General features: G+C 46.1%; 1 protein-coding gene and 1 long non-coding RNA gene across 5 annotated transcripts; one reads left to right on the top strand and one right to left on the bottom strand.

Moving 5' to 3' along the window:
• Nucleotides 1-228: 228 nt before the first annotated feature.
• Nucleotides 229-2635, bottom strand: LOC107150212. Its single transcript, XR_001504551.2, has 2 exons — nt 2227-2635; nt 229-610 (listed from the first exon to the last, which is right to left on the bottom strand). It is a non-coding gene; the product is annotated as an uncharacterized LOC107150212 (long non-coding RNA).
• A 28-nt stretch (nt 2636-2663) lies between these two features.
• On the top strand, nt 2664-14022 carry Serpina6 (serpin family A member 6). Of its 4 annotated transcripts, none has more exons than XM_015495142.2 (6): nt 2664-2802; nt 6461-6530; nt 6922-7550; nt 9882-10152; nt 12204-12351; nt 13698-14022. In XM_015495142.2, the coding sequence occupies exons 3-6, from the start codon at nt 6941-6943 to the stop codon at nt 13878-13880; spliced, it is 1212 nt and encodes a 403-aa protein (XP_015350628.1). In that variant the 5' UTR covers nt 2664-2802; nt 6461-6530; nt 6922-6940; the 3' UTR covers nt 13881-14022. The 4 variants fall into 4 exon arrangements, with proteins under 4 accessions (XP_015350628.1, XP_015350647.1, XP_048655221.1 ...); XM_048799264.1 differs by lacking the exon at nt 2664-2802 and adding an exon at nt 2899-2933; XM_015495150.2 differs by lacking the exon at nt 2664-2802 and adding an exon at nt 4344-4543.
• The last annotated feature ends 8995 nt before the right edge of the window (nt 14023-23017 follow it).

Here is a 23017-nt window from a genome sequence, read left to right as displayed (position 1 = left end):
CCCCTTTCATGAGTGATGCCTATACCTCTATCTGGAAAAGTGTTGTTAAAGAACACCTCCAATGGACAAGGGAAATTAGTAAAAGGTAACCAACCTCATTCGTCATCAAATAAACACAATCTGAAACTTTCATGTGATATCACTACACACCAAAATAGCTAAATTGAAAATATGGCAGCATTAATTATCAGCAAGACTGTGAAGCAATTATATCTCTCTCACCCTTTTGTTAGATGCATAAATCCGTTTAATCATTTTGAAGAACCGGCAGCATTTACTAAAGCAAACTATACAACCTAAAAATTTTATTTTGGTTATCTGTTGCTATATAACAATGATTCCAAACTTCAGCAGCTTAAAGAACAATTTTGCTATTACTCATAATTTTTAGGTCAGGAATTTGGTACTGAGTGATTCTTCTAGACCACATGATATCAACCGGGACCACTCAAAAGTACTCAGTGGGGCTGTCGGGTCTGACTTCTCCAAGATGACTTCACTCCTCTGTGGCACGTTGGCAGGAACCTGGAAGGTAAGACTCAGCTGCTCTCCTCTCCCTCTTCGTGGTGTCCCCACATAGTCCTTCTAACAGAACCATTACTTGAGTCACCTGGGATCAAAAGAAAGAGTTTCAAGAGACCAAATCAGAAGCTTCAAGATTCTTATTAAGTAGCCTTTGAAATCCCAGAACATTACTCCTTCCACATTTGGGGGTGGGGGGAGTACTGGGAATTGAACCCAGGGGTGCTTTACCACTGAGTCACATCCCCAGCTCTTTTTGTTTTTTATTTTGAGACAGAGTCTCACTAAGTTCCTTAGGACTTTGCTAAGTAGCTGAGGCTGGCCTCAGACTTGTGATCTTCCTGCCTCAGCCTCCCAAGTCAATGGAATTACAGGCCACTGTGTCTAGCATCCCACATTTTATTGATCAAAAAAGTTGCTGGGACACACCAAGATTTGTAAGGAGAGAAGAACTGCTGGGAGCCATTAGCCAAGTAGGTATGACAATTTCCTTGCCAGCGTACCCCATGTTGCTGACATTTTGCAGTGACATTGAATGTAGTTGACCTTGCTCAAGGACCAGGACGGATTAGGGTATTCCTGGTTTAACATAATCGGGTTTAGGGCGTTCCCAGTTTAGGTTCCAGGTTTAAGGTTTAAGATTATTCCTGCTGGGAATAGGGCGTATCCTGCTGCCTAAGTTCCCCTTGAGTTCTCACGGGATTCAGACAGTATATTTTGGGAGACAGAAGCCCAGTGAAGGTGGATTTGGGCAGAGAACGTGGATTTCCCCAGAACGTGTCTGTATACGGCTGGTGTGAGTTCGGGAATAAAGAGTTGCTGTTTGAATCTACAAGCTGTGTGGTGGCTCGTGCATTTGTGCCCAGCCAGACTGCGGCAAAGAACAGACTCCATCTCTTGAGGAGGGTGTGACGTACGGACAGATAGAGAAGGAATAGAGGGCAGACATGTTGGGGAACAGGGACTATGGCACGGGACTCTGGATGGACACTCACAATACTCCATCCTTCTGGACCTCATGATTAGTCCCAGAATGGGAAATCATGCCCGGAGTACTCTGTGGGACTTACATGAGCTAAGAAAATAAGAATTTCTCTCCTTCTGCAAACAAACAACCAGTTAGAACCAAATAACTCAGAGACATTGTGGCCACCTTTGTTCCTACTGTAGACAATAAAGTAGGAAAGCAGAAGACAGCCCAACTAAGAATCTAAAACAAGAAAGGGAGAGAGCCCAGTATGGTGGTGCACAGCTGCAATCCCATCGACTTGGGAGGCTGAGACAAACATCACAAGTTAGAGGCCAGCCTCAGCAACTTAGGCTCTAAACAACTTAGTGACACCTTGTCTCTGAATAAAAAAATATATATATATAAACAAACAAATAGATAAATAAATGGCAGAGGATACAGCTCAGTGGTAAAGTGAGTTAAATCCCCAGTTCCAAAAACAGACAAAGAAAAGAAAGGGAGACCTCTAATGAGGAATTTGAGACCCCTGTATCCAGCCATGCCTGAAGTTCTTTCCACTTTGAGGGACTCTTATTCATAAAACCCGATCAACATTCTTTCTTTCAAATAATTTGAGTTTGCTGTCTGTCCCCTGCAATCAAACTAATGGATACAAGTGTGGGTCAGGGAGAGAGAGCTAGACTAGTGGGTTGAATGGGGGTGTTAGATTTGAATCTGCAGGCAGATCACCTCACCTCCGTGCACCTCATTTTCCTCATCTGAAGAAGGGTGACCACAGCACTTCATTCACAGGAGCTCTGTGAATATCAAGAGAGGTCACCCGCGGGGGCCCTTGGAGATGTCACACGTCTGTCTCTCCCACCAAACTGAGGCCCCCTGGAGGGCAGGGCTCCCCTGCTTTATCCCCAGCTGCAGCCGCATGTCGGGTTTTCCACAGGTGTCCGTGGCTTGGCTCTTTATTAAGGGCACCTGTGACTTCTCTGCCAGCTGCCGCAGGGTGACCACAAACACTGTCGCAACCCCAGCCACATTTTGATATTAAAAAATAAAACTTCAGAAGAAAGTTGATTTGTACATTGCTGTGTTTACTTAAATTTCTTGAACAGCCTCCCATTGGCTAACGACTGGGGGGTGGGGACCACCGAACGGTAAAGGCCGCTGTCCCCCCTCTAACCATTAACCAGCAGGGAAACTGGCAAACAAGATTTAGAGGACCGAGCGGGCAGCTTCCCACCAGCTTACTGTACACGTGCTGGGGTCCCCAGCAGCAGGCACGAGCGAGCAAGCACAGCCCGAGCCCAGAGCCAACTGTGAGTGACTGCCCAGAACGCTCCATCCTCCTGCCCCGGCCCTCCTCTAGCACTAAGCAATGTTTGCAGTTTGCTTGCTTGTTTTGATTTTTTTTTCAACAGGGCATTGAACACTAGGGCAGCCAGCAATGGTAAGAGGCAGCCCAGCGGAGGACTTCCCAGCTCCCAGGTCTATGGGTTGCCCACGGGGCTCTTAACATCCCTGGGCTCTTGCCTTGCAGGGGGCTGTCTCTGAAGCTGTGCTAAGCTGCGTCCCCACCCATCCCAGCTGAGGCTCCCACATCTGGCAGGAGAAGAGATGGGGGTCTGGGGATGGGGATGGCTGAGTGCCAGGCAGAGCCCTGATGGGAGATGCCAGCCTGGGAGGGAGCCAGGGAGGGGTGCGTGGCCGGCACAGTCAGGGGCATTCTACAGAGTCCCACACCCCCTCCCCAGTCCTCCCTCAGTGACCCGGGGAACATCTGCGTTAACTCTGCATTAACCCACCCGTGAGGAGACCTAGACCTGTGCCTGACCCAGGAGCCCGTTTGTGAAAGCAGGGAACACAGTGGCTCTTTACACTGGCGATGAAGACCAGGAGGACATTCCTAAGATACAGGCATGGCTAATGTCGGTCCTCTGCCCTTTTATATGGCTGGGTACTCTGGGGAGCTGTTTTGTTGTCCTCTGGCTCTCTGCAGAGAATGTCAGGGCACCTGGGCTTAGACCCCAGGCCTGCACGGGTTGCTCTGCCTCCTTGGCCTGTTTTCCCATCTGTAAATGGGTCCAGGACAAACCATGAAGTGAGGTCACCTAGGCCAAGCACTGCTGGGGGCTGTGACTGGTTCTCTCATCCATCTGGAGAGATGGGGAGAGTTTTAATCCCCATCTTGGAGAATTCTTACAGGAGGGGTCCAGCCCACAGTCTCCCCAGAGACAGGGAAAACCTGTGCCACCCAGGGTCCTCTCCCAAGGGGGTCGCAGATGGGAGAGCAGTGACCGGTGCCAAAGCAAAGGCTCCCCTCTATGTGACACAGAGCGAGGACAGAGAGCACGGGGGGAGGGCTTCCTGGAGGCAGCAGCCAAGCACTGAGTCTCTAAGACTGAGAAGGAGAGACAGACAGCAGGGAGGCTGGGACCTGGAGTGGGGCCACATGGGGCAGGGCTGGGACAGGTCCACGTTCATCTCCAGTTCTCCTCCCAGAGCAGGGTTCAGCAAGCACTGGGGCACTGAGATGACCCGCCCTGCCCTGCCCTGCCCTGCCCTGCCTTCCCAAGTCCTGCAGCCGGATAAAAGCCTGGTGGGTAATAGAAGAAGCCTCTGATACCCACCTAAGACATTAAGGGCACATATCTAAGGCTAGGGACAGTCCCAGGGAGCCCCTGGACCACGTCAGTGAGACCAGCCTCATCTGAGGGCAACAGGGAGTTACTGAAAGATTTACCAAGAGGCATTTGACTGAAGAGGGGAGAAGGGGTTGGAAGGGGCTGATCAGGAGGCAGATCAGGGGGAGTAGAGAGGGAGAGAAGCTGAGCGGCCACCTTGGGCCACTCACTGGGACTGGAGAAGAGAAGACAAAAGCATAAACCCAGGCAAGGCTGAAGGGAGAGTTGCCATTGTCTGTGTTTCATGCTGAGAAAACAGGCAGAGCCTAACTAGCCCACCCCACATCACCTAGCTCAGAAACAGCAGCCCTGGGACCCTAATCCAGCTTGATCTGTCACGTGACCCAAGGAAATCAAGAACTCTGCTGCCATTCAGGTCAGAAACCAAATCTGGGGAAACATGAAACCCTCAATTTTGGGGTTCTCTTTCAAGATCATTTTGTCTATGCAGGGCCCCTTGAGATTCCATATGAATTGAAGGATGGATTTTTCTATCCCTGCAAACCGTGTCATTGGGATTGATGGGGACTGCATTGAATTCAGGGGTTGTTTTGGAGAGTAGTGTCACTTAACGGTGTTGCCTTCCAATCTATAAACATAGAAGACATTCCATCTTTATGTCTTCTTTCTTTCATCACTTTCTGATGTGTGGGGTGGAGGGGAGGATACGATGAGAATTGGCTCATGTGATTGTGGAGACCAAGAGTCCCACATTCTGCATGCCGGGGACCTTGGAAAGTGTGTGGTATAATTCAGTTTTGAATCTGATGTTCTGACAATCAAGGGAGCCAATTCTGTAACTCCCAGTGTTAAGTTGAAGGCTCAAGAATGCACAGGGGGCTGCTGGTATAACTCCCAGAGTCCAAAGATCTAAGAACCAGGAGCTCCCATGCCCAAGGGCAAGAGAAAATGGATGATTCAGCTCAAGGACAGAGAGAATTTCCCTCCATCACCCTTTCATTTTGGCTCCTCAACTGAATGATACATACCCACATTGATGAAGTTGGATTTTCTTAGTCAATCTACTGACTCAAACTCCTGGAAGTACTCTCACAGACACATCCAGAAATGTTCTATCAGCTGCTATGGCCTGAGTATTTGTGCCTGACCAAATTCCTGTGTTGAAAGCTAATTTCAACTGCGGTAGTGCGATAAGGTGAGGTCTTTGGAAGATGATCAGGTCGTGAGGAGTTCATCCTCATGAATGGTACTAATGCCCTTAGAAAAAAAAGCTGAGGGGACTCGTCACTCTTTCCACCATGTGAGGAAGCAGAAATACAGCACCTCCTATGAAGCAAAGAGCTAGTCCTCCCAGACTGTGGATCTGCAGGCACCTTGACCCTGGGCTCACCAGCCTCCAGACCTGGGAGCAGCCTGAACGGACAAAGACCCAGTCAACCTGACACATAAAATTAACCATTACATCCATCCTGTCAATCTCTGTCTTTTGACTGTAGATTTTGATCCATTTACACTTAATCGTAATTACTGAAGTAATTACTGAAGTAATTACTGAAAAGGAAGAATTTACTTCTGACATTTTGCTATTTGTTTTCTATATGCCTTACAGCTCTTTTTGGCTTGTTTCTCATCTTCTATGTCACTGTCTTGTTTTGGGCTTAGTCGATTTTTGAAGTGAAACATTTTAATTCTTTTCTCCTTTTTGCTCATATTCTTTAGATGTTTTCTTTGTTGTTACCACGGGAATTGCCATTAATGTCCAAAATCATAACACTCTAATTTGAATTTATACCAGCTTAACTTAAATAATATACAAAACTTGCCTTCTTCATACTTTTGACCCCTCTCTTTGATATTAATGCCACAAATTATCTTTATGCATTGTGTACTCAAAAACAGACTAATAATTGTTTTTATGCATAAGCCTAGTATTACGATAATACTAACTAATAATTGCCCCGCTACTTACTTTTACCAGAGATCTTTATTTCCCCATCCAGTTTCAAGTTACAATCCAGTAACGTTTCTATATTTCTTGCAAGGCAGATATGTGGTAATGAGCTTTCTCGGCTTTCTCAAGGAATGCTTTATTTTTGTCCTAATTTCTTTTTTTAAAAAAAATATATTTTTAGTAGTAGTTGGACATAATACCTTTATTTTATTTATTTATTTTTATGTGGTGCTGAGGATTAAACCCAGGGCCTCGCACGTGCTAGGCGAGCACTCTACCACTGAGCCACAACCCCAGCCTCTATTTTGTCCTGATTTCTAAAGGACAGTTCTGCAGGTACAGAATTCTTTGTTGACAGTTTTTGTTTTGTTTTTCTTTCAGTGCTTTGAATATATCAGCTAGATGGATATTTAACCTTTCTGAGCATCTGCTTCCAGCTGCCTAAAATCAGGTTAATAATATTTACTTCATGAGTGTTTGGGTGAAGGTTAGATGGGAGAATATAAGCAAAATACCTAAATCAGTGGTGGGAACCTACTAGCCCTTGATCAATCACAGTGAATATAACTCATATCTTCAAATAAGAAAACTAAAGCCCAAGTGAGCGCGGTGGTACACACCTGTAATTCCAGTGACTCAGGAGGCTAAGAAGGAGGATCACAAGTTTGAGGCCAGCCTCAACTACTTAGCAAGATCTCTCAAAACTTAAAAAAAAAAAAAAAATTAAAGACTTTGGGACGTAACTCAGTGGTCAAGTGCCTCTTTTGTCTGCCTCCTATGGCACCATGGTCTGCTGACCCAGAGGCCACCATGACATCTAACAAGCATTCTTGATTTGGCAGATCCTGGCCATACTGAACAATGTCACTTGCCCTGTATACGTGTCTTCTCTGGCTGTCCACCAGTGGCCTCTGGACCATCCAGGCTGAGGACCCCAATGCTGCTATAAGCACGAAAAGCCCTCACCGGGACCTGGCTCCAATCAATGCTGATTTTGCCTTCAGCCTGTATAAACACCTGGTGGCCTTGGCTCCTGACAGGAACACCTTCATCTCCCCAGTGAGCATCTCCATAGCCCTAGCTATGCTGTCCCTGGGTGCTGGTGGCCACACACGGGCCCAGCTTCTGCAGGGCCTGGGCTTCAACCTCACGGAGACATCTGAAGGTGAAATACACCAGAGCTTCCGGCACCTCCAGCACCTCCTCCGGGAGTCAGACACCGGCTTGGAAATCACTATGGGCAGCACCTTGTTCCTTGACCACAGCCTGGAGCTGCTCAACTCGTTCTTGGAAGATATCAAACACTACTATGGTTCAGTGGCCTTGTCTGTGGATTTCCAGGAGTGGGCTGGGACCAGAAGACAGATCAACGAGTACATCAAGAATAAGACCCCGGGGAAAACGGCAGACGAATTCTTAGACCCGGACAGCCCGGCCATCCCCGCCCTGGTCAGCTACATCTTCTCCAAAGGTACCGCCTCCTCGTCCCCTCTGACAAACCCTATACCCAGGGCCAAGAACAGCAGCAGCCATCAAAATCCACTTTGGGGCAGAGCCTTTGAATTCCCAAGTTCACACCTGGGTCTCCATCTTCACCGCAGGTGGCTGGGAAGATGGGATTATATCATTTGGCAAAAATCAAAGTGACAGAAAAGCCGAGTGATTTGCTCAGATTCCAGGAGGCTGGTTCAAGCCCAGACTGTAACCGGGGACAGAGTGGCCGCCCCAATGTCTGGGCAGAGCCCTGGTAGTGAGGCACCCCCTGGGCTAGAAACCCCTGGGCCTTGCAGACACAGGCTTCCCTCAGGTCCCCGGATGCTCCCAGAGCCATCCTGCCCACACAGAGCTCTCAGCCAGCTCTGACAAGGCCCACCTGGGCCACACCTCCATCTCCACCAGTTCAGAGCTGGGTCTTCCAACATGCTATTCATAAAATCTCCAGGGAGACTTGTTAAGATCAGACTCCAGAGCCCTCGCCAGGCCTGCTGAAGTAACAGACTTCCACGGGGAAGCCCTAGAGTTCGTGGCTTTAGTACGTGTCCCCTCCAGCATGCCCAGCTGATTTCTGTGATTAGGGCATTCCGACACATTATGCCTGAGAACAAAATCAACTTCTTGCCCTTGCGATCTCTCCTCTCGAGAACTGCTGATGAGCAGCTCTAATTCCATCTGCAACCTTATTCCGCTGGACGTGTGACCTAGCATATTCGTAGGCTCTAGGGATTAGGACGTGGGCTTACAGGGGGAAGTCATATTCTGCACCAAAACCCATGGCTCTTGTGAGCCCTTCCTCAATTTATCTGACAGCCTAACACATCTTCCCACTCTTCAGGTCTTAGCTAAAAAAGTCACCTCTTCTGGGAAGCCTCCCCTGATTCCCTTCAAAAACCCTTAGCTTCTTGTAACCAGTTTGTCCAGGACATTTTTAGCAATCGTCTTTTTATAACATGTAACTGGGACCCCCGTGGCCCAGTTTCACTGAAGCAGTCATAGTCAAAGAAACGCAGGTGAAACCACTGAGAGGAACAAATGGAACCGGTAAGTTCAGTATTCAACTCGCATTCCAGATCCGAGGCCCTAGGGCTTCCTTTGGAGGCTGGTTTGAGAACCTCAAGTAATCTCACTTGCCCTGAGAGGATTAGATGAAGAGTTTACCCTGAATCGGTGTCTGCAGTCGCAGAGCTTAGAGAGGGCGTTCAGGATGGACCAGGCATGGTCCCAAGGTCTCTAGGCTGTGCCCACCGACCGCTTCCTCACGTTCCCCACCCTCTCTCCATTGTCTCCACCCAAAACCATGAATTTTGGCCATGCAATCCAAGGTCTGCCGTGGGATGGAGAAAGGTCTGCCTGGAGCTATGCTCTGGCCACCTTGAAACAGCCTCAGCTGGAAGTAGTGGTCTCACAGGTCTTCAGAGCCTGAAGTCCAGGGCAGCCAGGACACCTGGGACCTGCTGAGATCAGATCCTCGGTGCTTTTGTGGATCCCCAACTAAAGCCAAGAGGTCCTGGGGAGATTTAACCTGTGACTTTAAACATCCTGCAAGAAAACTCAGGGTTTGGGGAATAAGTTCAGAAAGTCTGGAGAGGCTCACAGGGAGCCTCTGTGGTCAGGCAGACTTTGGCTCAGCCTGAGCACCAACCGTCTTCCCGCCAGAGCTGACCAGATCTGCAAAGCCCCATCTGTGAGGGTAGTGGGTTCCCCATTCTGAGGGGAAAAGCAGTCTAGATGGGGACATCATAGTAGAGGGGACCCAAGGTCCAACAGGGGGGAGGGTGGAAATCTGTGACCCCACGAGTCTTCTCACGCTGGCTATGCATCCAGAAATGTGGTCTGGAGTGGGGAGCCAGGGGGCAGTGGCAGAAGCCTCCTACATGGACTGGCCAGGCTCTCAGGGCGGGATGGAATGGATGGTCTATTTCCCAAATCAGCCCCTTCGACCCCATCTTGAGTCAAAGACTTGAATTCTGGCACCACTTCCAGAACTCTCGGAGCAGGGACCCACTCTGGTCCTACCCCCAAGTTTAAGACCCAGAAGTCTCTTGGCCTCTCCCTCCTTCCTTGTTTGGAAGCCAATTTCAGAGAGTTCATCCTCCACCCATTTCAAGGGAAAGAGGGTGAAACAGGCTTTAAACCTCTGGGAATGACCAGATCTTTGAGAACCTTCTGGCAGCTGGAGTGGGGCCAACCCAGGCACGTGGCAGGCGGCAGTGTGGCTGGTGTCGGGCACACCTGGTGCTCTGGGGCTGCACTTCCTCCCTGCCCCACAGGCCTAGCCTGCGTGCACTCTCCCACCTCTTCCCAGGCACATGGACACAGCCCTCCAACCCGGAGAGAACCGTGGAGAAGAACTTCTATGTGAATGAGACGACCACCGTGAAGGTGCCCATGATGTTCCAGTCGAGCTCCGTCAAGCACCTTCTCGACCCGGAGCTCCCCTGCCAGGTGGTGCAGCTGGACCACTTGGGCAACCAGACCATCTTCTTCGTCCTTCCCGATCTGGGGCAGATGGACACAGTCACTGCCGCACTGAGCAGGGACATGATGGAGAGATGGTCCATGTCCCTGGCCAGGAGGTAAGCCCTCCACCAGCACGTGGGTGTCTGCAGTGCCCACGTTCCCAGGCAGAAAGGGGTGCATTTGGTCGTCCTTCTTCCCTGGACTCACCCTCCAGGGCTCCCCATTTTCCTGTCTGCTGGTTCCCCACAGTCTGTGACATTTTCCGTCTATCAATCAGCACTTAGGTACTTTGGGGAATTCCACAAAATGAGGTTTTTTGCATCAATGTCTTAACGTGAGCTCACCAACCACCCAGGCCCCCACTTATCTGTTTTGCCATCTCTGTATCCGTCATGGACGGTTCTTAGGTCACTCAGGGGATCTAACCTTTCTTCAATCAATCAATCACCCTGCCAATCAATCAATCAGTAAATAAGAAAGTGAGACCACAGTAGGTAACAAAGGAATAAGTAGCAGAGGACAAGGGTGTGCATGCTGGCGAGCAGTGGTCGGGAGAACCCCCAATGGGTCCCTTCTGTCTCTCACTGGTAATTTAGATCTTGCACCAGGTGCTGAGAATACACCATGATTAAAACAATAAATTTCGGATCCTATTCTGTTGAAAATGAGGTGAAAGTAATCTTTCTCTTTCCACCAAAAGAAATGTCCTTGTGAAAACTCATCACTCCTGGAGCCCTGGGGCCTCCCGGGTGCCCTCAGAGAGCTGCCCCCCCCAGCAGGAGGCAGAAGCACCAGGATGGTCCTGGTTTCTTCAGGGCTCTGCTGCTACCAATTGTGTAGCTTTGGGGGGAATCCCCCAGGGCAGGGGGACCTCTCTGGGTTTCCGTCTCAATTTGGAACTGAAGGCATGGGTTGCAGCTTCCTGGGGTTTCAGGTGGATGATGAGTTGAGAGGGAAGGTCACCTGCCCAGACCAGATGTGGGTGTGTGTTTCATGGGTGTTTCCCGTCCACGGGGAAAGTCACTTGTCCCAGTCGTCTCAGATTCATCCTCAACTCCTTTTGAACAGGGCAGCTCAAACATCACACTGGCTGGTGGCCCATCCCCAGGCCTCCAGGGCTGCTTTTGCTCAGAGAACAGAGGGACGGCACCTCCCCTGCACCTGCCAGGGAGCAGGTGTGCTTTTGCTGACCCACCTGGCTTCAGGCCTTGGGCATCTTCTCTCCCTCTAGAGTGCTGGGAGCCATTAGCCAAGTAGGTATGACAATTTCCTTGCCAGCGTACCCCATGTTGCTTAGTGGAAGGACTCGTGGAAATAGGACATTTTGCAGTGACATTGCATGTAGGTGACCTTGCTCAAGGACCAGGGTGGAACCGGGTTTAGGGTGTTCCCGGTTTAGGATAATCGGGTTTAGGGCGTTCCAGGTTTAAGATTATTCCTGCTGGGAATAGGGCATATCCTGCTGCCTGAGTTCCCCTTGCTAGAGAACAGGAAAAGGAAGGACTAAGCCTTGGTATGGCAGAGTACAGATGCCCAGCTCAGCCCCAGGCCCCTCCCGCCCCAGTGCACCCAGCACCTTTGCACCTAGCTTCTCCACACCAGCACCATCGTCCAGTTCTTGCAGAATCTTGGAGTTTCAGCACCCAGGGCCCCAGTGGGACATCTGTTCACCATAGGTAGATGAGGACCCTAGCAGGACCTGGCTAAAGTCACACAGTATTAGTAGCATAGCTGCGGCTCCAGGTGGGTGCTTCCTCAACTCCCTGTATCTAGCAGGGTGTTCTTTAGGGACCAAAAGGACATCTCAAGGGGCCATTGTCTTCAATGGCCAGTAGTCCAGCTGTATCACAGGTGGAATCAGCTCAAAGGAATCTTGACAAGGAGAGGACTGCGCAGGTCAGATGAGATCAAGCATGTTCAAGGTGGAATGGCCGTAGACAGGACCGAGCAGTTCAGAGACCAAAGGAGAGGCTGCACATGTGGGAGAGGACGAGGCAGGGCTTGCTCTTTCCCTGTCCTTTCCCCTGGCCCCAGTGAGCAGGTCAGAGTGGGACGCAGGGGCCGGAGGGATCCCATGAGGAAGTAGCATCTTGCTGGGGGAGGTTGTGAGGCTATCTCCAGAGGCCAAGCCCTGGAATATCTAACCTCATCGGCTTACCCCGACCAGCCAGGTGCACCTGTACATCCCCAAAGTCTCCATCTCTGGCACCTATGACCTCAGGGACGTGCTGGAAGACATGGGCATTGAAGACGTGTTCACCAACCGGGCAAACTTCTCAGGCATCAGCCATGCAGAGCAGCTGAAAGTATCAAAGGTAAGTGTCTCAGGAAGCTGCCTTTTCCCTCCAAATTTCACAATAAAAATAATAGCAATAAGTCACACTGAGCCTGTTCATCGATGGGCCTTTAGATCCTAGGCTGAGAACTGCAGGTGTGGTCCACGCGCTTCCACCCATGGGAAGAAAACAACCATCCCAAGACCTCACAGGAAGCTGGTGACGGGGAGAGCCACAACCCGCAAGCCTACCCCTCCCACCAGATCACACAGAGAGGACACTGGGAAACTAAGTCGTCATGGCAGAACTCTGAGCAGCAAAAAGAAACAGGGAATGTGATGTCTAATTGGGGTCACATTGAGCCTTCTATCTGGGTATAGTCATTATCCTTACACTTGATGGTCTGTGTTCATTCATTGGTTCAGATTTTTTTTGAACATGTACTATGTGCTCCACACTGTTCGAGGCTCTGGGGATGACTTCTTCACTCAGACACGGCTCCTGCCCTCAGAGCACAGGGTTTTGTGACCACAGTGGTAACTGCTCAGGACAGTGCATGCTGGGGGAAGGGTGGAGTCCATGCAGCTCTGGGCATGCCCTCCCTCCCAAGTTCTCAGAGTATCTAACACAGGGAGGGTGAAGACTTGCCACAGTCACAGAGCCAGTAAATCATAGTCTGACATTTGACCTTAGCTTTGTCAACTCAAAAATCTATTCTCCAGACCCACTGCAGGGATCCCAATCCCAGCTCAGCCTCTTCCTAGCTTATGGCCGCCTCACAGAGCCAGCCAGAGCCCTGGAGTCCTTGCTGGAAAGCAGACTGGATTAGAGCTCCCTTTCCAGAGGCTGCTGCGTGCATTAAATGTCACTTGCTGTTTGACTTACCAGATTATGATCTGTCAAAAGCGTTCAGTGGAAGCTCATCAAACATTTTACGGATTTCAGAATTCCTCCTAATTTTGATCACAAGGAGCATATCAACAATCAAAGATTGACATTTTAGCTTCTGCCTGGGCTTTGCCCACAGGGTAGATACCAGTGCTTCATGTAACTTCCACCTGGTATTTACCTAGCAAGGTGGACAGAGAGTGAGGTCTTCCTCCCCCAGCCTGGGACTGGTAAGGAACACCTGATATGGACACGGAAGCCCTGCTGCACCAGGCTGTGTGACAGCTCGGTCGGCACCCCTCCTAGGGAGGAAGCATAGTTGGGCCCAAGCCCAGGGACTCTAGTCCTGGAGCTGCCACTTACATGAGGATCCAGCAAGTGACCCCTTCAGAGTCTCAGTTTCACCTTCCACAAAGCAAAGGAAACAAGAACTAACAGTGATGGGATGTGGAAGTGCCTAACACACAGTAGGGCCTCACCTCCTGCCTTCTTAACAGGTGATTCATAAGGCCATGCTGCAACTGGATGAGGAGGATATGAAGCCAGCTGCCACCAAGGGCACCCTGGAGCTGGAATCCGAGCCACTCACCGTCAGCTTCAACCGGCCCTTCCTTGTCATGGTCTTCGACCACTTCACGTGGAGCAGCCTGTTCCTGGGCAAGGTGGTGAATCCAACCTGAGAGCATTGACCCGGGAGCACAGGACCACCTGACTTTGGGGGAGTGGGAGATTCCCCCTGTCTTCTCCAGTTTCTCCTCCACCCAACCACAGTTATTCCTACCTTTAGTATCTTGTAATAAATAGCTGTCATTGCAACTCTCAGGACAAGTGTGTTTGAGAAGGGAGGCAACAGAAGTGATACCCTTATGAAGGAGTGTTTGCAACCCCCAGGCCTGAGGTCTTAGTCCATTTGGGCAGCCTGGGGTCTCCAATGAGTGCACTAATCCCATTCAATCCTTGAAAGAAAGTAACTGCCAACCTAGACTACTAATCCAGCAAAGTTATCAAAGGTGAATTAAAGAGCATCCAAGATACACAGAAACTGAAGGAACTCATGACTGCTAAGTCAGAATTCTGAAAATACTTAAAGGATTCCTACCCTCAGAAGAGGAAACAAGACAAACACACTCATGAGAACACAGGGGGGAAAAGGCAAGTATTACTAGAGGAACCCATGAGCAAAAGTAAAGAATAAAAAAAGTAAAGAATCAAACATAATTAAAGCAGTGAAGATGAAAAATGGGAAAAGATAAATAAGAGAGAAAGAAACAAACATAGATCCTTCAAAATAATCAGAAAAATACAGCAAAATGACAGGAATTAGTACATATCTTTCAAAAATAACCTTGAATGTAAACAGTCTGAATTCTTTAATTTAAAGACTGTCTAGCTAATTGGATCTAAAAACAAAACTCAACTCCTTGCTGTCTAAAGAAATTCATCTTACCAGAAAAGGCAAATATAGACTGATAGTGAAAGGATGGAGAATGGTATTCCAATCCAATGGAACCCCAAATCAAGCAGGATTAACCATGTTCATGTCTGACAAAAGAGACTTCAAACCAAAATCAGTCAAAAGAGACAAATAGGATCACAACATATTGATAAAGGAAACAATACAACAAGAAATATAATGATTGTAAATATATTTATACTCACACACACATATGCACTAAGCATCAGAGCATCCAATTTTATAAAACAATCACTATAGGACTTACAGTAGGAGACAAGCCTCAATACAGCAACAGGAGGTGAGTTAAGTACTGTCACCAACAGACACACCTTCAGATTAAAACAATCAGCAAAGCAACATCAGAGTTAAATTACACTATAGGTCAGACCAACTTTGAAGGATATGGGAAATGACAGCCCCCCAAGACTGTGTGACCCGGGAAGAGGAAAAGAGAAAGAAGGCAAAACACTGATCCTTCCCCCCAATAAATCCTTTCCCAGTGACAAGACAATCCCTGAAAAAGAGGCAAACATCAATCCAACAATGGCAGTCCCTGGAAAATTAAATTCTTTCGAAGTGACAATAGACCCCAGAGGAAGAAGCAAAACTTTAATCCTTTCCCAGTGACAGTACAATGGACCCAAAGGGAAGAGATAAGCACTGGGTGCTGAGCAAAGGACCCTCCATCCTTGTCCAGTAAAAACAGGTTTCAAATTTTTACAACCTTTTTCCTGAATGCCCAAACTAACACTTTCCATTGGAGTGATTAAGTCACCTCTCAGCATAACCTATAAAAACCCAGACACCTCCTGTAACCCACAGCCATTTTCTATAAAGAAAGTGAGCCCCTCTGATGCCTGTCTCTGCTGCTGAATAAAAAGCATTGCTGATCCACGAAGTCTGCTCCCGTCCCCATTATTTGAGCTTTCATTATGGTGACAAAACCATTTTTGTTTACAAACATGACAGACATCTACAGAGTATTTCTTCTAACAACTGCAGAATACATATTTTTTTCATTAGCATATAGAATTTTCTCCAAAATAAGAGCCAAGTTATAGGATTAGCTTAGATACCCATCAATGTATGAAAGAATAAAGACAATGTGGTATATATACACAATGGAGTATTATTCAGCCATAAAGAAAAACAAAATCATGCCATTCACAGGAAAAATGAAAGCAACTAGAGTTTAAGTAATTAAGTAAATTAAGCCAGACTCAGAAAAACCACATTACATGTTTTCTCTAATTTGTGAAATCTAGGAGGAAAACAAAGACTACATGAAACTTGAAGGTGGACTATTATGGAAGGGAAAGGGAATCACAGAAAAGAGTTGTTTTTTTTTTTAAAAAAAAAAGGGTCATAGAGAATATGATCAAAGTATCAAAGTACATTATGAGCAGGTATGAAAATGTCACAATGAAGCCCACTGTGTTTGTACAGTTCATATGTGCTCTAGTTATAAAGGAAAAAAAAACATAATCAGATTTAAAAGGAAAATTACAAATTGACAAAAACATTGAAAGAGCTTATTTCTCTGACAAGTCAATTATTATTTTTAAAACATTGAAATGAAGTTGGTTTTGGCTCTGGGAGACTGATAGCTGCACAAACATGCACGTTTTATGTATCCCCCCAGCCTTCCATAGACTCAGTAGAAGCACAAGTGTGACCATGCACAACCTGACCTTCAACGTCACGTCAGTACCTGAAATCAGAACCCCAGGGAAGGACAGGCACAGGGGAGCAAAACATTTGAAAAAATAAAGGCAACATTTTTTCCCCAGATTTGATGAAAGGTGTAAATACACCAAGAAATTCAACAAACCCAAAGCAGAAGGAGCACAAAATACCAGCCAAGGTACCGCATAATCAAATTGCTTAAAACCAAGGATAAGAGAAAAAAATTAAAGCAACCAGAAAACAAACAAACAAAAAAGACACATTGCATCCAGAACACAAACATAAAGAAGAGTCTCGATTTCTTGTCAGAGGCTGGAGGGAGGCACCGCCCGGAGAGGTACACTTACTTCTATGGTCCTTCCTGGGACATGAAGCCTGAAGTGGCCAGGAGAAAGTATCAGAGAAGTACAACTGGAGGACATTCCATAAAATACACAGCCAGTACTCTCCCAAAGGACCTAGGTAAAGAAAAAAAACAACCCAGAGTTTCTGGCCCAGATGGACAGAGAATAAGAGGGCCTGAGAGTCAAGTACTACAGGTGCTCCTGTGTAGACTCAGGACTGGAGAGAGGACACTGGTGGGACAGTGGGGGAAACTGAGCAATATCAATACAATATAGTATTCCTGTAATTTACTGGTTTGATCATTGTACAGTGGTTTGTAATATGGCTGTTTAATGTCCTCATACTTGTAAGCTGGGAGAAGGGTACATGGAGACACTATTATTTTTGCAAATTTAGAAATACAAAGTTTCTAAATACAAAGTTTTTTAAAAAACAAGAAAGCAAGCAAGTCATCTTTAAAGTTCTGAAGGGGAAAAAAATGTCATAATATATTTTAAAAAATGATCCTTCAAAAATGAAGACTAAAATTTTTTTTCAAGAGAAAATGTGTGGCCTTCATGAAAAAAAGTTTTAAAATCAGTTCTTCAGACAGAAACATGATTCTATTTGGAAACCTGGACCAACTCAAAAGAATAAAAGGGTAAATATGTGGAAAAAAATATATAAAATATTTCAAAAATATATTTGAAATATATTTAACCACTTAAAGCAAAAATAACAATATATGTGTGTATGCTCATTATTGATCATTGCTTCTCAGCTGCAAATGTTCCCATCACCATTGCTCTGCAGAAATCGGTCTGCAGGTTTCCAGCTGTTCTTTCTTTATAAATTGAGCATGGTGTCAAGCTTTGTCAATAGAGGGTGCTAGAGAGACATTGCAAGAGAAAGAGTCTTCACCTTTCTGGTCAAGGCCAAAAACATTAAATAAGACAAAAAACTAGGTGATTGGTAAAGAGATGATAGATAGACAGATAGATAGACAGACACAGAAATGATAGAAAGAATATAGCATGCACCTTGAGAAATAATGGCTGAAAAATACTTCCTTAAATACACATATTTAAACAGCTATCTAATGGATACACACACACACACACACACACACACCCTGGAATCTTACTTAAATAAAAAAATACTAAATGCATTCTCACTAAAGTTAAAATTAAGACAAAACTATTCATTATACCCAGTACCATCTCACATTGTACTGTGGGTATTAAACAATTCAATTGCACAAAAGCAGAGACATAAGAATTGGGAAAAAACAAAACACAATTCTCTCTCTCTTTGCATAGGGCATGGCAATATACCTGCATAACTAACTAGACACTCAAGTCTGCATAGAAAGATGAACATACAAATCAACAGCACAAACTCAAACACTAAAAGAATGCAGCAAGATATCAGGACAGATATCAGGACATGCACAAATAACAGCCAGTTAGAAAGCACAGTGGAAGAGAAACCCCGACAGCAACACAGATGAACATGTAGGAATAAATGTCAGAAGAAATGTGCAAGATCTACACTGAGAAAATTATAAAACACTCTTTAAAAAAGTAGTCTCGAACTATTTTTTATTTTTTATTTTTTATTTTATTTGTATTTTTTATTCCACAAATCTGGAATAAGATTACTCAACATCATCTGCATATCAGCTTTCCCTAATCTAATTTGTCAGTTTGTTAGGATTTCAATAAAAATGCCAACAATTGGGCTGGGGAGGTAGCTCTGTGGTACAGTACTTGCCTAGCATGCATGATGCTCTGGGTTCCAACCCCAGTACTTCAAAAAAAAAAAATGCTTTTTCTTGAAGTTAGACAAGATGATTCTACACTCTACATAGAAAAGTAAACACGCAAGAATAGCCAGGAAAACACTGGAAAAGCCATAGGGGTGGACCATGGGGAGAGGGAGGCCCATCTTAACAGATACCACAGCATATGACACAGATTCCTTAATTAAACCAGGGTACTGGTACATGAATAGATAGATAGGCAGACCAGCGAAATAGGTGAGAAAGTCTGGAAATAGACCCAGGTTAAATGGGAACTTTGAATTTGAGAAAGAAAAGCTTTTTAAAAAGTAATATTGGGACAGCTGGATGGCCATTGGAGAAAACAGAAAAAGGTAAAATCTGAACCATTCCTTGTGCCAGAGGAAACATGGGTAAATTCCTCATCGTTTAGGAGGAGGACAAGGCTTTCTAACCTCACCTTTAGATCCACAAGAAATTAGAGGCTGATAAACTTGACTACAGAAGAGAATTGCATAAGCAAGCCCCAAGACAAATGGAAACATCAAAGAAATGTTTACAAATTGTAAATTGTGTCATCCATAGGAGCTAATATAACAAATCATAAGGAACCTCTTTCAAAATTAAGGACAATTTTTTTTTTTTGTACCAGGGATCAAACTCAGGGACGCTCAACCCCTGAGCCACATCCCCAGCCCTATTTTGTATTTTATTTAGAGACAGGGTCTCACTGAGCTGCTTAGTGCCTTGCCATTGTTGAGGCTGGCTTTGAACTCGAGATCCTCCTGTCTCAGCCTCCCGAGCCACTGGGATTACAGGCATGTGCCACTGCAACTGGCAAGGACAAGAATTTTTAAATCTTACATAAAAACAAACAAAATACAGGAGCAGACATACATAGATACACTGATTAAACATGAGAAATATGTTCAACTTCACTTAAAATTTAAAAAACACAAACTAAAACTATTGTAAAATACTGTTTCCTCTCCACTGAGTTGGCAAAGGTGTGGGAGCTGGATGGACCACCCCCCAAGCCCCCCACCCGCATCAACTGCATAGACACTGCCCTTCCCATGCACAGCTGGAGGAGGCAGAAGGCCCCGTGGGAGGGGATTGGGCAACATACAACACATGTGTTTCCTAAGACCTGATGAAACAAATTACCACCAGCGGGGCAGCTTCCTGCCGCAGCCCGGCTGGCTGCAGCAAAATAACCGGGGGTGACGAATAACTTGTGTACCTTGATACAGCAGGAGTGGGAGCCGTTTATTGCAGGACAGGAGCAGTATTTATACATTCCACACAGCTTATCTAATTAGCATAAACTAGATACATCAGTCAACCAATAAGGAATCTCCACACTTAATGGCTTGTTTTTGTTACTTCTCAAACCACTCCCTCTGGCATTTTGCCAGGCACCATCCAGACTTGTTTACAAACTTTAACATTCCCCTGGCAAAATGCCAGGTGTTATTTTGACTTGTTTACAGACTCTAACAGCTTCCGACAGCAGAAATAAATCCATGCCCAGTTCTGGAGGGCAGAGTCCATGGGCCAGGTGTTGCCCAGTTCGATCCTGCCAAGGCTCTGAGAGCATGCGATCCAGCCTCTGGCTAGCCCCTGGGTGCTGTCGGCAGTCCTCAATGCTCCGGGGCTGGTGAGCCCATCACTCCCGTCTCTGCCTCGGTCCTCACGAGGTTTCCCCAGAATCCCTCTGTACTTCCAAGCTCCCTCTGCCTACCTCTGCGGAGAACACCTGTCTTTAGAGAAGGCCCTCCCCTTCCTAAGTCCAAGACGATCTCATCTTGAGACCCTTAACTTATTTGCACCTACAAAGGCCTTTTTTCTAAATAAGGTCACATTCACAGGTCCCCAGTGTTAGTTCTCAGAATATCTTTTAGGGGCCACTGTTAAACCCAATGTATTTTTTTAATACAGATATATTCACCTTCCATTCAGAAATCCCACTTCTAAGAATTATTAGCCTAAAGACACAGCACTGACAATTTTTAAAATGATATCTACAAAGTTATTAATTGGAGCATTCTTTGTAATTACAAAATAATGGGAAATTACTTAAAGGCCCAAACATAGGAAATTAGTTCAATGGGAGTACTACGTAGCTGTAAAAACAAACAAGCAAACCAAGGAGGATATCTACAAAGTGTCTGGAAGAAAAAGAAATCATGAATCTTTACTCTTGTCCTTACATAAAGAAATACAGGAAAAATAAACCAGAAAGTCATTAAATGATTCCCTAAAGTGGATTGGGGAAGGGGACTAGACCAGAGAGGATGCAATGGGGAGGGAACGGCACTTCTCTTGTGGATCTATTGATGCAATGTACACTTTTGGAATAATGTTAATATTCAATATATTAAAAAGAGCAGTTAAATTAACAAGACAATAAAAGTCCTGAAACAGAATAAAAAGAAAAACTCAAACAGGTCTGTATAATATTTTAAAATGCATTCTACTGTCATGTATAACTAAAAAGAACAAATTTAAAGAAGAAGAATGAGGAGGAGGAGGAGGAGGAGGAGGAGGAGGAAAGAGTCTCATTATCTAAGTGCAGGACTGGGACTATTCATACCCAAGAGTAAGACGCTGCAGGCAGATCTTGGTGCCCTCCTTTCAGGTCTGCTTTTCCTGCAACGAGTGTAGCAGACACCATGTTATTTATGTGTCTTGTAGACCTGAGCAGAGAAGGGGACAGAAGTATGGAAGAGAGAAACAACGAAGCCCCCTGCAGGGTTGGTATGAATTAGAGCTATAAACTCATGGTTTCTAGTCCATTTCTGTCATATAATTATATCTAGGGTAATTTTAACATCTCAGTAAAAATATAGAGATAGAGATACAGATATATTAAGAACAGTTATGTGTTAAAAAAATTAAGAGTCCATGAGTCTGTATTGATAATGCTAATAAATCTACCTATATTCACCTGTACCAAAGTTGGGTGGACATATGTTAGACATGACTACAAAATGAAAATTGTTGGGGAAATGTGTGAGGTGGCCAGGAGTGGTGGTGCACACCTGTAATCCCAGCAGTTCAGGAGGCTGAGGCAGGAGGATCTCAGATTCGAGATGAGCCTGGGCAACTTAGTGAGACCCTCTCTCAAAAATAAATACATAAATAGGACCAGGGATGTAGCTCAGTGGTAAAGCTCTCCTGGGTTCAATCAAAAAATTGTGGGGTAATATACAAAGTGATGTGTGCCCTATAATGATAAGGCCCTTCCTGACGCCTATGTGGATTCAACTGACGTGACTGTGGCCATCTTGAGTCATCACCACAGTTATGGCGAAGATTGTAATAAATCACTGAGTCAAACTTAAAGCAGAAGATGAACCATCTTTATCGCCAGCTGGTGATCGGATCCACCAGGGGCAGGCTGCAAGTCTACATCTCCGACCCCCTCCAGCGGTTTGAGTGCACCTTTTATACCATAAGTAAAACATGCCAGTACATGAGTCATAAGCAGATGTTGCTATGATTCAAGACCAGAAACAGCATGAGATCTCAAATCATAAGCAGAAGGAGAAGTGGGTCAAAACGACCCTAGTTGAGTACAAGTTAAAGAATGGTTACTAACATCTAGATAGTCATTTTCTGGCAGGGTTCATTGTCCAAGGAAAACGGGAACCAAAGAGACAACAATTTTACATCGTATAAGAATTGCCATCTTGTGCCCCTAACATTCTATGCTAAGCACCTATTGATGGGTACGGAGGGGGTATTCCCATGGGAGAAGCGTTTCTCACATTACCTGGAGTCTAGGGCAAAATGGAGTCTGTTGGGTCATGGCTCATATAGCCTGGTCCATAACACCACCACCCTTGTCCCCGCCAGTCTTCCTGCACAGTTTCTTAGCATGCTACGAATAGATCAAACCACGAGAGGTATGTGGAGCTTTACAACTGAACTCTGGCGCCAGCAATGGGCCCAGCCCTCGGATATTAGCTTGAGAGAAACCAGCTCCCTTCCGTCCGGGATAGAGCTACTTTTGTCCTTCCCAGGATGCACAGCTCTCCTTCTGACTCGACTTGCGGAACCCACTTGGTGTCGCTGCCACCCAAGAACCACACTTCAGTCATTAAGTGGCCGATAAATGGCACTCTGTGCCATCCTGGATCTGCCTGCCCATCTCGGGTCTCCTGGCAGTTGGAGCTGGTTCTCGTACACTGGGACTGGGTTGTTCTGGAACCATCTTTCAGCTCCTTCTACGGCTTTTCCTTAGTCCACTTCGGCTTAGTGTCCCCGAGAACAGAACTCTGTGATCAAGGCAGGAGTTTCTCAGAAAATCGGAGCTTGCTGATGTTCATGGTTCTCTTAATCTGTAATAAATACTCCCCAGAAGATCATACAGGTAGGAGGGAAAATGAGGAGCAACCGGAATGCTTTACCTCCCCCAAGTGGGGCTGTTCCACCAGCTGTGGCCAAAGCCTGCATTTAACACAACAGCCAGTTCTATTGGGGTTTATTATTCGTTTGGGAGGAACATCTTCAAGACGGAGAGAGAAATCGGGCTCCTGTTTATTCAAGAGGGTCACCTCTGCTTG

The sequence above is a fragment of the Marmota marmota genome, unplaced genomic scaffold (genome assembly GCF_001458135.2).
Source record: "Marmota marmota marmota unplaced genomic scaffold, marMar, whole genome shotgun sequence".
Lineage (NCBI taxonomy): Eukaryota > Metazoa > Chordata > Mammalia > Rodentia > Sciuridae > Marmota > Marmota marmota.
Note: the sequence above shows the minus strand (reverse complement) of the source record. Positions and strands in the feature narration are given on the sequence as shown.

Bases quoted from the DNA above. Each gene is read 5' to 3' on its own strand.
- Serpina6 (XM_015495142.2), top strand. From the start codon at position 6,941: ATGTCACTTGCCCTGTATACGTGTCTTCTCTGGCTGTCCACCAGTGGC. The intron at 10,153-12,203 runs GTAAGCCCTCCA...TACCCCGACCAG, and splicing joins TCCATGTCCCTGGCCAGGAG to CCAGGTGCACCTGTACATCC. The intron at 12,352-13,697 runs GTAAGTGTCTCA...CCTTCTTAACAG, and splicing joins AGCAGCTGAAAGTATCAAAG to GTGATTCATAAGGCCATGCT.